The sequence below is a fragment of the Bidens hawaiensis genome, unplaced genomic scaffold (assembly GCF_021521415.1).
Source record: "Bidens hawaiensis isolate Kalapana, Puna unplaced genomic scaffold, B.hawaiensis_p1.1 tig00033516_1, whole genome shotgun sequence".
NCBI classification, from domain to species: Eukaryota; Viridiplantae; Streptophyta; class Magnoliopsida; order Asterales; family Asteraceae; genus Bidens; species Bidens hawaiensis.
Window position 1 is genome coordinate 161,054 of NW_027495747.1, and position 12,176 is coordinate 173,229.

General features: G+C 39.4%; 2 protein-coding genes across 2 annotated transcripts; both read left to right on the plus strand.

Annotated features, from left to right (window-relative positions):
* Positions 1-271: 271 nt before the first annotated feature.
* Positions 272-1,560, plus strand: LOC143584972 (GDSL esterase/lipase At4g10955-like). Its single transcript, XM_077066880.1, has 2 exons — positions 272-345; positions 436-1,560. Exons 1-2 carry the CDS (start codon positions 284-286, stop codon positions 1,418-1,420), a joined length of 1,047 nt encoding a protein of 348 aa, XP_076922995.1. The 5' UTR covers positions 272-283; the 3' UTR covers positions 1,421-1,560.
* Positions 1,561-4,278: 2,718 nt separating this feature from the next.
* On the plus strand, positions 4,279-5,046 carry LOC143584959 (photosystem I reaction center subunit II, chloroplastic-like). The gene has a single exon (XM_077066870.1). The coding sequence runs from the start codon at positions 4,294-4,296 to the stop codon at positions 4,909-4,911; it is 618 nt and encodes a 205-aa protein (XP_076922985.1). The 5' UTR covers positions 4,279-4,293; the 3' UTR covers positions 4,912-5,046.
* The last annotated feature ends 7,130 nt before the right edge of the window (positions 5,047-12,176 follow it).

Sequence of the window (12,176 nt, forward strand, 5' to 3'; positions counted from 1 at the left end):
AAGCTTCAAACCCGTTCAATTTTGTAATTCAGAAGCTTTACTCAGATCTATCATATACATTACATTAGGTACATTTCTTAACTGATTATTATTTATTGATCACAAATTTTAGGGCTTTATTTGGTTAGTAACACTGTATTCTATACATTGCATTAGGGTTTTATTATAATACAAATTTTAGGGATTTTTATTTTTTTCTTAGGGTTTTGATTTGGTTGAATACTTGAATGTGTTAATTCATTTATTTGTTCTTCATCTTGTTCCAGTACAACTTATAGATGTAATGGCTTCAGAAAGGGATGTGTTCGAGATTTCGGGCCCGTTACACTTGACTTCTATTGACTGGTAACACTATTTTTCTTCATAAGCATTTCATCAAACACCTTGTGTGCGTAATAGTTAAGTAGATTACCGATAATAATAATAACAATTTAGGACGGATGTGGATCACCGGAGGTCCGTGGCGGCGTGCATGGTCCAAGGTGTTTATATTATGCAGCGTGGCCGCCAGGAAAACCGCCAAGGTGCCAACGCACTTGCTCACCCGTGGTGGCAGTTCTTCGGCTTTGACATACAAAGTCTACTTATAGACGATGCTGACTCGTCCATCTTTGGTGCTATTTTTAGATTCAACCCTAAACCCGACCCGTCATGTTCCACTATCTCATCACCCGCAACCCCGTCCCATATCATTGCTTTCAGAGGCACGGTAACCAAAGGCGATGCGTTTTCACGCGACTTACAACTAGACCTACACTTTGTTAGAAACGTATTACATCAATCATCGAGATCCGAAACCGCCATTCAAGCTGTTAGAAGCGTGGTTGCTTCTGGTAGTCAAAACATCTGGTTGACCGGTCATTCACTTGGCGCAGCCATCGCCTTGCTTACCGGAAAAACCATGGCGAAAAATGGGGTTTATCTTGAATCCCATATTTTTAATCCACCTTACGTTTCGCCTCCGATTGAGAACATTAAAAACAAGAAAGTGAAACACAGGATCAGAATCGCTAGCAGTTTCATGACAGCTGGACTTGCAGTTGCCGTTAAGGCGAAAAAGACTTATCAGGAAAGAAACATTGCACTAGAGAACTCGTTTAGTAAACTGGCATTGTGGGTCCCGTCTTTGTATGTGAATCCACGTGATCATATCTGCTCGGAGTATATTGGGTATTTTCAGCATCGGAGGAAGATGGAGGGTATAGGGGTGGGAGGGGTGGAACGGTTGGCGGCTCAGCATTCGATTGCGGGTCTGTTTATGGATGCAATTGGGAAGGAATCACATGAACCGCTTCACCTTCTTCCGTCTGCAAATGTGACTGTCAATTTGAGCCCTGCGCGTGATTTGAAGGAGGCTCACGGTGTTCACCAGTGGTGGAGGTGTGATCAGCAGCTGGAATCTAGAACCTACAGATCATGATCAGGTAAATGCTTTGATTGTTTTCGGTCAAACCTTTGGGTTGTGCTATTGTATATTGGGATTGTTATATATGGTTCTTTTGGATATTTTCTTGATTATTTTGATTTAAGATTGTCAATGTGTTGTATGTAGACTCGATAACTCCAGGTTGTGTTTGTGGGTTGGCGGTCTAACCCGAACACAACATGCATGATGCATCCGAAATCATGAACACGAACATTTGTGGGTTAACACGTGCATGACCCCTTTTAAATAATAATGCTTTTAAATTACAAATTCACCTAAAAAAAGTACAAATTTATCTAAAACAATCACATTAAGCTGTAAATTTATCCCTTAGTTTTAAAATTTTGGCATAAAAAAGTTAGAAGAGTAAGTGGATTATATGAGTCAACCCGGTAGCCCATATGGTCAACCTGAACCTTACATCTTTAGTTAAACATGTTCATTGGTTTGAACTAAACTGATTTAGACTAAACCAGAAGTCAAGAATGTCATGTTACATTCGTCTTATATTGCACGTGTTCACGACCAACTCCCTTGTTCCTTTGTTTTCATAATTGACGTTAATTTGAGTCGTTAGCAATTAGTTAGTGTAGCTAGCTCCTAGCTGTTTAATTGCGGTTAGTCATGTTCCTTTGTTCTTGTAAGAGTAGTTTCTTCATGAATGATATATGGTATGAAATGAACAATCGAGCATTTGTTCCTAATAATTGAAACATATTCACATCCCTGCTTTGTAACTCTTTTTTTCATATAAACCGCAGTGTACTATACATGCATTTACTATATTTTTGAACATCTAATTATACATCATATATTGTTCCGGTTGTTTTTGAACTTCTAATTTTATTTAATAAATTGACTATGTGTTTCCAAGTTTCATTTAAAGAGAGAAAAATAAAGGGAAAACATAGGTTTGGAGTATTTCATAAAAAAAGTGGTGACTTATTTTAAGGGGAGAGAGAGAGAGTCTTTATTTTTCTTTCAAACCGGTAGTTAATTAAATGTTTCCCTTCCAACTTGTTTTTTTTCTCCTTTTTTTTTCTTAACCTGGTTTTTTCATAATTTCATTTATTAAACTCAGAAACACAGCGAAGTATAAAATAAAGCATTTCACTCTTATACAAATACAGAAATATAAATGTTTTTCTTTCAAAGCATTCTTGGCTCGCCCTATTTATGATTACATTTTTTCTCACGTCTGCTCATAAGTCAACACCAATATCAACAAATATTAAAAATAAATAAATAGGGATAAACAAAATTTCTCAAATTTACAAATATCACTACATTTTCTCTCTTCGTCCCTATGCAGTTAATGCCAAAAAATAGCGGATATCGGTCAATGACCGATATCTGAGATATCGGTTATTGCGGTGGGATAGCGGTGTATATATATATATATATATAACACCAAAAGTTATCAAATATTAATACTTAAGTCTTAATACCAAAATCATAAAAGTCAACAATTCAAAGCACAAAATAACAATTTGATGATGAGATGAGTATTAGCGGCCGGAGATTGGAGAAGAAATAGGAAGTTGATTGTCGATGTTTAAAACCGTTCAATAATAATCAGATATAGGGCTTAGGGTTAAATCAAATGGAATTGGGCTATGGGCAAAAAAAGGCAACGGTTTGGGCCAAAAGGTTACAAATTTGGGTCAAAAATATTTTACCGATAAACTCGCTGATTTAACCGATATATCGGTAGTCAAATAGCGGCAAAAATAGTGGTAAATATCGCCGCAAATAACGAAACCGATATTTTGACCGCTATTTTACTGAGGGGCCGCTAACCGCTATAGCACTGCTATAGCACCGATATTGATAGCATAACTTCGTCCCATAATTTACAGTTATAACCTCACCCTATAACTTACAAAATTTCCTCACATTATTTTAGAGGATGGGCTAAGAATGCCCTCATGACTTAAAGAACGATCAACAAACATATAATGTCTAGGTACTTCGAATGGGGTGACCCAATGGGAAAAGGCCACCGCCAACTGGCTCAACCCAACCATATAGAGTTCTTAAGTATCTCCAAGTTATCTTTAGTTTCAGGGAAAACTCATCCATCCGAAAGCCCACTTGTGGTAAAACTGGACGCCCTCATGATCGAACTGAAGATCATAAAGATCTCATTCTTCCTTCATTGAGTCATTCATGTTCCCTTAAAGTGTTATAAATGAGAATTAAACGCGAGTCTTCATTGAGAAACTCATATTTCCTATCAATACACCACATTGGAAATGACTACTTTAAATACTAAGAACATTCAAATCAAATCCTCTATCTTCAAATCCAGAATTACACAAAAAATCACTACATTTTCTCTTATCTTTTCAATTAAATAATACGTTTTTATACATTTATCAATATATTTTCTCTCTCATTCACTTACAATCACTTTCAATATATATTAAAAAATTTATAGGATGCTACATAAACTTTTCAAATATAAAGAAAAATCATTGGATTTTCTCTCTTCTCCACTCACAAGTCACTCTTTAAATTATAAAAATTCTCTCACAACATTTGATGGGTTAAACGAGAATACCGTAAAGGCTTAAAGATTATGCATAGTATTTTTGTTAAACGTAATAATAATAATAATAATAATAATAATAATAATAATAATAATAATAAATAAAATAAATAAATAAACAGAAAAAAGAAAAGAAAAACATCATAAAAGATTATTCATAGATATATGAGCGTATCAAAACAAGCCATTCTGATTGGCTACAACATATCACCTTATCCCACTTTCCCACACCCACCTCCACATAATCTAGCCTCCTCTCAATACATTCACTCCATACACCAACACCTCCACATAATCTTCTTCATCATCATCTTCAATGGCCATGGCTACCCAAGCATCCTTATTCACCCCAACTCTCTCCAACCCCACCTACCCATTCAAACCAACCACCTTCACCATCCGCACCACCACCTTCACCATCAAAGCCACGTCCTCCGAAGGCACCACCACCCCAGCCCCAGCCCCAGCCCCAGCCCCAGCCCCACCAAAAGAAGCCCCAGCAGGGTTCACCCCACCAGAACTCGACCCCAACACCCCTTCACCCATCTTCGCAGGCAGCACCGGTGGCTTACTCCGTAAAGCCCAAGTCGAAGAGTTCTATGTCATCACATGGGACTCACCCAAAGAACAAATCTTCGAGATGCCCACTGGCGGTGCGGCCATTATGAGAGAAGGCCCCAACTTGTTGAAGCTGGCTAGGAAAGAACAGTGCTTGGCTCTTGGAACTCGGTTGCGGTCTAAATATAAGATTAAGTATCAGTTCTATCGGGTGTTCCCGAACGGGGAGGTGCAGTATTTGCACCCGAAAGATGGGGTGTACCCCGAGAAGGTGAACCCCGGGCGTCAAGGGGTCGGCCAGAATATGCGGTCCATTGGGAAGAATGTTAGCCCCATTGAGGTTAAGTTCACTGGCAAACAGCCTTATGATATATGATGATGGTGGTTAATTATGTATGGGGTTGTGATTATTATTGTTATTATGTAATGTAATTTGGTTGTTTCGTAATTAAAGACAAATGTTTCGTGTTTTCGTGTTCTTGTTTTGGATTATATATAGTTGTTTGATAAATCTTACAAATCGAGTGGCTTATTAACTTATTATGTGCTTTAAATATGTTCTTGATCTTAAGTATGATATGGCACAAGACGGTGTATAGTTAATTAATTTTAGGTGTTGATTAATCTTAACGAAACAGTTTAAAACAAAACAAACAGTTGGTTTGATGACTTGGTCATTGATGTTTATACCATTTGTATATGTTTTGTTGTTTGAAAAAATCTGGATAAACATAAATTGGTTGTGTCATTTCTAACGCTTAAATCATTACCTACACGAGCAAATAGAGTGTTGATTTCAGAAACCCTAAGTGTAACACCCCGGCTTTAAGCGGAATACGCCCGGGTGTAACGTACAGATCACTTATAGCTCATAACACTATTTAAAGTGACAATAATTATATCATTTAATTTCGTAACGTAACAAGTACACAATTATTCATAATTATAAATAAAAAAAACACTTCATCAAAACAATAATTAGTACTTTATTCAAATATCCTAAGGTATACTAATGATTTTTATCCTTAGCATGTCATCGATTCAACCTGTAACACGTTGAAAATCATATATTTGTCAACAATTAAGTTGGTGAGTTTTCATAAGTTTTTGAGTATGTATATATATATATATATATATATATATATATATAAACCACGATTCAACATTCGTAATGTAATAATTATCCAAGCGTAAAGTAAATGAAATCAATTAATGTCGTCCTCCCGTTCCTTTATCCGAGGCCGTAGTAATAGAGTAAATGAGAACCACCTTACAAACAACCGAAGTCGTAACGTTAGACGGCGCGTGTACGTCCCGTCGGACCCTCCCACTATGTGTATGTGTATGTGTATGCGTTTGCGTAACTTCCACCATAAGAATAGTAAACACGTTGCAGCAAGTTCACGTATAATCATAAACAATATGCAAGAATAATATTAACGTGTACGCTAATTGTGAATCGGTTTATAAATAAGCACATAACTAACGAGGTAAATCTTGTGACATGCTACAACCCAAAATATTAAAAGCGTTAAAATGAGGTTATGAAGAACTCACTTGGAATAGGGAAATACGGTAACGAGGAGATGATAACAATTAATGAAACTAGATGGATCCGCGAGTCGTCCCGGTTACTTGTCCTAGTTATTAAAGTATATACGAAATGAATATCTAAAACAAAGAGAACGAACTAAACATGAATATAAAACAAAATTAGGTTTATAATAGATTTGGGGATCGTTAAAGGGTTTATTATATTTTATGGAATAATTGGTGAAAGTGTAATTAAGGTTTTATTAATTTAATTATTATAATAAAGAAAATCATTCTTGATTATTAAACGAAATCTATAAGGTTAACTTTTTAAATTATAAATACCGAATTATATATATATACACAAAAACAAATTAAATATTCTGTTTTAAATGTTTAATAGGGTTCGGTTTAGTTAAACGAGTGTAAACAATATTTATTTTAATATAGAAAAGTATTTAATAATTAAAAAGGTTTAAAAATAACTAATATAAAAAAAATCAACAAAAACCGGGCCTGGGGGAATCGAACCCGCGCCCCAGGCCGGTTCAAGGCTTAACAGAATGTGCACTGACCATCAGACCAGTGATTAACGTTTAAGCTATGAAACATAGAATACTTAACCATAAACCCAAATCACATCATAACCTCAAGAACCCTAGAATTCAATCGAGGGTCTTACGTTCTCTGTTAATCAAAATTGACATAGGGTTTTCAAGGTGGTTCAAAGACGACCTATAAGCTATATTTAATTACCTTAATTGGTTACGGATTGCACGAGAACGACGAGCTAGGGTTACGGCCAGAAGACGAACTTAAACGAGGTCAAGAACTGTTTAATGGCTGCAATTATCTTAGGGTTTTGCTTCGGGATTGTGAGGAGGTGGTGTATGCACGTTTAATTGAATTTTGGTTGTATATTTATAGGGTTAAGGGTCCAATCAGTCCGCTGCCCTAATTAACGGAATTGATTCAATCCGATGCGGATTAGCTGTCAATTTACGTGTTATACTATAACAGGAAGGAGCGTGTATGATGAGGATCATTCTAATTAAACCAAAACCCGCGATTTGGGGGTCAAACGAAATCAAAATTGGAAGGGGGGGGGGGGGGCTGATGGTGGTGACGGGAAAGGAAGAGGGAAGGAGGGAGTTTGAATAATATTTGCAAACAAGTCCTTCAAGATTGGTTTGATGGTCAGATGTGGTAAACAATATAGTGTGGGGGTTAAAAGTGCAAATAATAGATACTTTAAACGATTTAGAATACGCGTAATTATAGTAAAGACAAAACCGAAAGACATAATTAATAAATGGATGTTTTTATTAAATATAAAGATCCGATTACAAAAGGGTAATAAAACGGATACAAATACTACACCGAAACTTGACGAATGTCACAACATTCCCAACTTTTAGGAAATTTCGTCCCGAAATTAGGAATTAACATCCGTAGTAAAAAGATGCGGATACTTAGACTTCATTTGGTCTTCACGTTCCCAAGTGACTTCCGCACCGCGCTTAGATTCCCAACGAACCTTGACCAAAGGGATTCGGCTACGCTTGGTTTCCTTATCCATTCGATCCACTATTTCTACCGGTCTTTCAACAAAGTGCATTGTCTTATCGATACGTACCTCATTGAGAGGGATATGAAGGTTCTCGTCATCTAGAGCCTTTCGAAGGTTCGAAACATGAAACACAGGACGGATGCCTTGAAGCTCTTGCAGGAGCTCGAGGCGATAAGTAACATCTCCGATTCGTTCAAAGATTTCGAACGGACCAACAAAACGGGGGGCTATTTACCCTTCATACCGAAACGGACTACTCCTTTCCAAGGTGAGACCTTGAGGAGGAAAAGGTCGCCGACTTCGAATTCCAAGGGTCGTCGTCGCTTATCAGCGTAAGACTTTTGGCGACTTATAGCAGTAAGCAGATTATTACGAATTTGTGCAATTTTGTTGGTGGTATCTTGTACCATTTCGGGTCCAGTGAGCTGAGTCTCGCCGACCTCGTTCCAACAAATAGGAGAACGGCATTTACGGCCATAGAGCGCTTCGAATGGAGCCATTTTGATGCTCGAATGATAACTATTATTGTATGAAAACTCAACCAATGGAAGATGAGTATCCCAATTACCACCAAAATCAAGCACACAAGTTCTTAGCATGTCCTCAATAGTTTTAATGGTTCTTTCAGACTGACCATCCGTTTGAGGATGATAAGCGGTGCTAAGATCTAGACGTGTTCCCAAAGCGGTTTGAAGTGAATTCCAAAAATGAGACACGAAACGACCATCACGGTCAGATATAATACTCAAGGGTATACCATGGCGACAAACAATCTCGTTGACATAGATTTGAGAGAGCTGCTCGATCGAATGCTTTTCTCGAATAGGAATGAAATGAGCTGATTTGGTTAATCGATCGACGATTACCCAAATGCTATCATGTTGCCTCTTGGTGGTGGGAAGTTTTGTGACGAAGTCCATCGTAATGTTCTCCCACTTCCAGACTGGAATAAAAGGTTGCACGAGCAATCCAGCAGGTTTTTGATGCTCGGCTTTTACCTTAGCACAAGTTAAACATTTTCCCACATAGATAGCGATATCTTTCTTCATGCCGGGCCACCAGAAAGTAGTTCGAAGGTCGAAATACATTTTATCCGCACCGGGGTGGATAGAATATCGTGACTTGTGAGCTTCGTCCATTATAAACGTGCGAAGATTGTCAGTCACGATATGGGACCCAAAGGCGGTTAAGAAAATATAGCAAACCATCATGCTTGGTTTCGAGTTGGAGTTCAGCACCACACGACATCTCTTTGTACATATTGCCTTCAGTGACGGAGATGTGTTGGGCGTCAAAGATACGTAGCTGAAGATCGTTTTGGATAACAATGCTTACAAGTAGAATGCTTTTGACATGGGTTTGGCGACTAAGGGCGTCAGCTACTACGTTTGCTTTACCGGGATGGTAACGTATTTCGCAATCATAGTCACTAAGAAGTTCGGCCCATCGTCGTTGTCTTATGTTTAAATCTTTTTGGTCGAAAATATGTTGGAGACTCATGTGGTCGGTGAATACCACACATTTCGTCCCATACAAATAGTGTCTCCAAATTTTCAACGCGAATACAACAACACCGAGCTAAAGGTCGTATGTCGTATAATTATTTTCATGAACCTTAAGTTGTCGTGATGCATAGGCGATGACCTTGCCTCGTTGCATGAGAACGCACCCGAGACCTTGATTCGAGGCATCACAATAGACAACAAAATCCTCGTTTCCTTCGGGAAGGGCTAGGATAGGAGCGTCGCAAAGCATACGCTTCAAGTTTTGAAAAGCTTCATCTTGCTTAGCCCCCCACTCATAAGGTTTACCCTTATGAGTTAAGGTGGTGAGGGGTAAAGCGATCTTGGAAAAGTTCAAAATGAAACGACGGTAATAACCAGCGAGACCAAGAAAGGATCGAACTTCCGTAGGTGAAGTCGGGGTCTTCCAATTTTTAATGGCTTCGATTTAACGGGATCAACATGAATGCCTTTTTCGTTAACGATATAGCCAAGGAATTGAACTTTGTTTAACCAAAACTCGCATTTGGAAAAATTGGCAAAAAGTTGTTCTTTCATCAACAACAAGAGAATATCATGCAAATGTTTTTCATGCTCAACTTTAGATTTCGAGTAAATGAGAATGTCGTCGATGAACACGATCACGAATTTATCAAGATAAGGCTTGCATACGCGGTTCATGAGGTCCATAAACACCGCAGGTGCATTAGTCAAGCCGAAAGGCATAACCATAAATTCGTAATGACTGTAAAGAGTTCGAAAAGCGGTTTTGGGTATATCATCCTCATGAACGCGCAATTGGTGATAACCCGAACGAAGATCAATATTTGAAAAGCAAGATGCGCCTTGGAGTTGATCGAAAAGGTCGTCAATTCTAGGCAAAGGGTATCAGTTCTTAATCGTGAGTTTATTGAGTTCACGATAATCGATACACATTCGAAAGGAACCATCCTTCTTTTTAACGAAAAGAACAGGTGCGCCCCAAGGTGATGAACTTGGGCGAATGAAACCTTTGCTAGAGAGTTCTTGGAGTTGACTCGCTAGCTCTTGCATTTCCGAAGGTGCGAGACGATAAGGAGCTTTGGCGATGGGATTCTCACCAGGCACAAGATCAATACGAAACTCTACTTCACGAGTAGGAGGTAAACCAAAAACATCTTCAGGGAAAACTTCGGGAAAATCACGAACTACCGGAATGTCTTTTATTGTCTTCTTTTCTTGTTTCTTTTCCACGACGTTGGCAAGGAAAGCCACATAATTTTTATGTAAGTATTTTTGGGCTTGAGTACATGACATAAGCTTAAGCCCCTTGGAAGGCTTTTCACCGAAAAAACGCAAAATCCGATCGTCGTCTAGTGGGATACGAATATACTTCTCAAAGCACACAACTTCGGCACGGTGTTGAGCTAGCCAATCCATGCCTACTAAGATATCAAAACTTCCAAGTTGCATAGGAATGAGGTCGATAAAAAAATCATAGTCGTTGAGATTTAGAGTACAACCACGAATAACCGAGTCAATCAAGTTAGTTTTACCATTCGCGACTTCAACCATAAAGGACCTTTCGAGTTTAGAACGAGACGACGAAAGCATAGGCTCAAAATCAAAAGACACAAAACTCATATCGGCACCGGTATCGAATAAAATGGATGCATAAACGTTATTAACCAAGAACGTACCGTTAACCACATCATTGTTATGCTGAGCTTGATTTGCATTGATCACGAATGCCCTACCGTGAGCATTGGGGACGATGGGTGTAGCTTGAGAAGTCGAGGCTTGATTGGATTGAACCGGTTGAACAGCTTGGTTTGCCATAAGCTGCGGAAATGGTTGAAAGGCCTGAGCTTGATAGGCATGAGCAGGGTACACAGGCGGAGCGCCCATTTGGACTTGATATGTGAGTCAGGGACACGCGTTGCGAAAATGACTAGGAACTCCACAATTGAAACACGCTCGAGGGGTGGGGTAGGCTTGAGCAATGGGTTGAGCTTGAGTTAAAACACGGTTTTGGTTAAAAGTGTGGGGAGTGCGGGGTGGTTTGGTGAGGGTTGGATGGGCACGCATGAATTCAAAACATGCGCCTAGCAGGTGTCCGAAACGGCCACAATGGGTGTATTGTCAGCAAGGGATGCCGAGTTGGTGGTGTCGTTAGCAAATTTGGCAAAACGGGTGTGGTCCGTTGTAAAGTTTCTTTGGAGGTGGAGCTTGAAGATTTTGGGTTTGGGTTTGGGTTGGTTGGTATTGAGGTTGAGGTGGGTTTTGTTGGGTTAAGGCATAGTTTTGCTTACGTTTCTTGGAATGGTTGTTGTTGTTGTTGTTGCGGTTTGGTTTGGGTGTGGCTTCGGCCGTGACCTCTTTGGAAAGTTCGGCCTCAGTTTTCTCAACACTCTTCTTGCTGCCTTTGAGGGTTCCTGCCTTAACGTGGTTGTCAGACAAGGATGCAGCAAGGACAACAGCCTCACGAAGAGTTTTGGGGGCACTGCTTTGGACTGAGTCTTGGATTTGCCTTGGCAAACCCCGAACATACTTAATAATCCCACGAGAAATAGGGGTGACAAGATGTGGCACCAAGACGCTAAGCTCATTGAAGCGAGCGGTGTAAGTAGCGTTATCACCACCCTCTTGCTTAAGATTCCAAAATTCCACCTCAAGGTTCATGAGTTCATTGGGTGGACAGAACTCTTCGGTCATGATTCCCTTAAGTTCCTCCCATGGCAAGGCCATGGCTACATCAGCACCACGAGTGGATTTTTCTTGCACCCACCAAGTTAAGGCTCTTTTCTTGAAGACACTTGAAGCAAAGCGTGTCTTCTTGTCCTCGGGACATTCGATGTGGAGGAAAGTACTCTCCATACTTTGGTATCATTCCAATAGGGCAGTGGCACCTTCAGAGCCATCAAACTTAAGAGGATTCGTATCGGTGAAGGTCTTGTAACGACAAGAGTTTGAGTTTGAACCCGAAGTGGCTGAGTTCGAATTGGAAGCAATGGTTTGGTGCAGTTGAGCCACCATATTCGGGAGCACAGCAGTCAG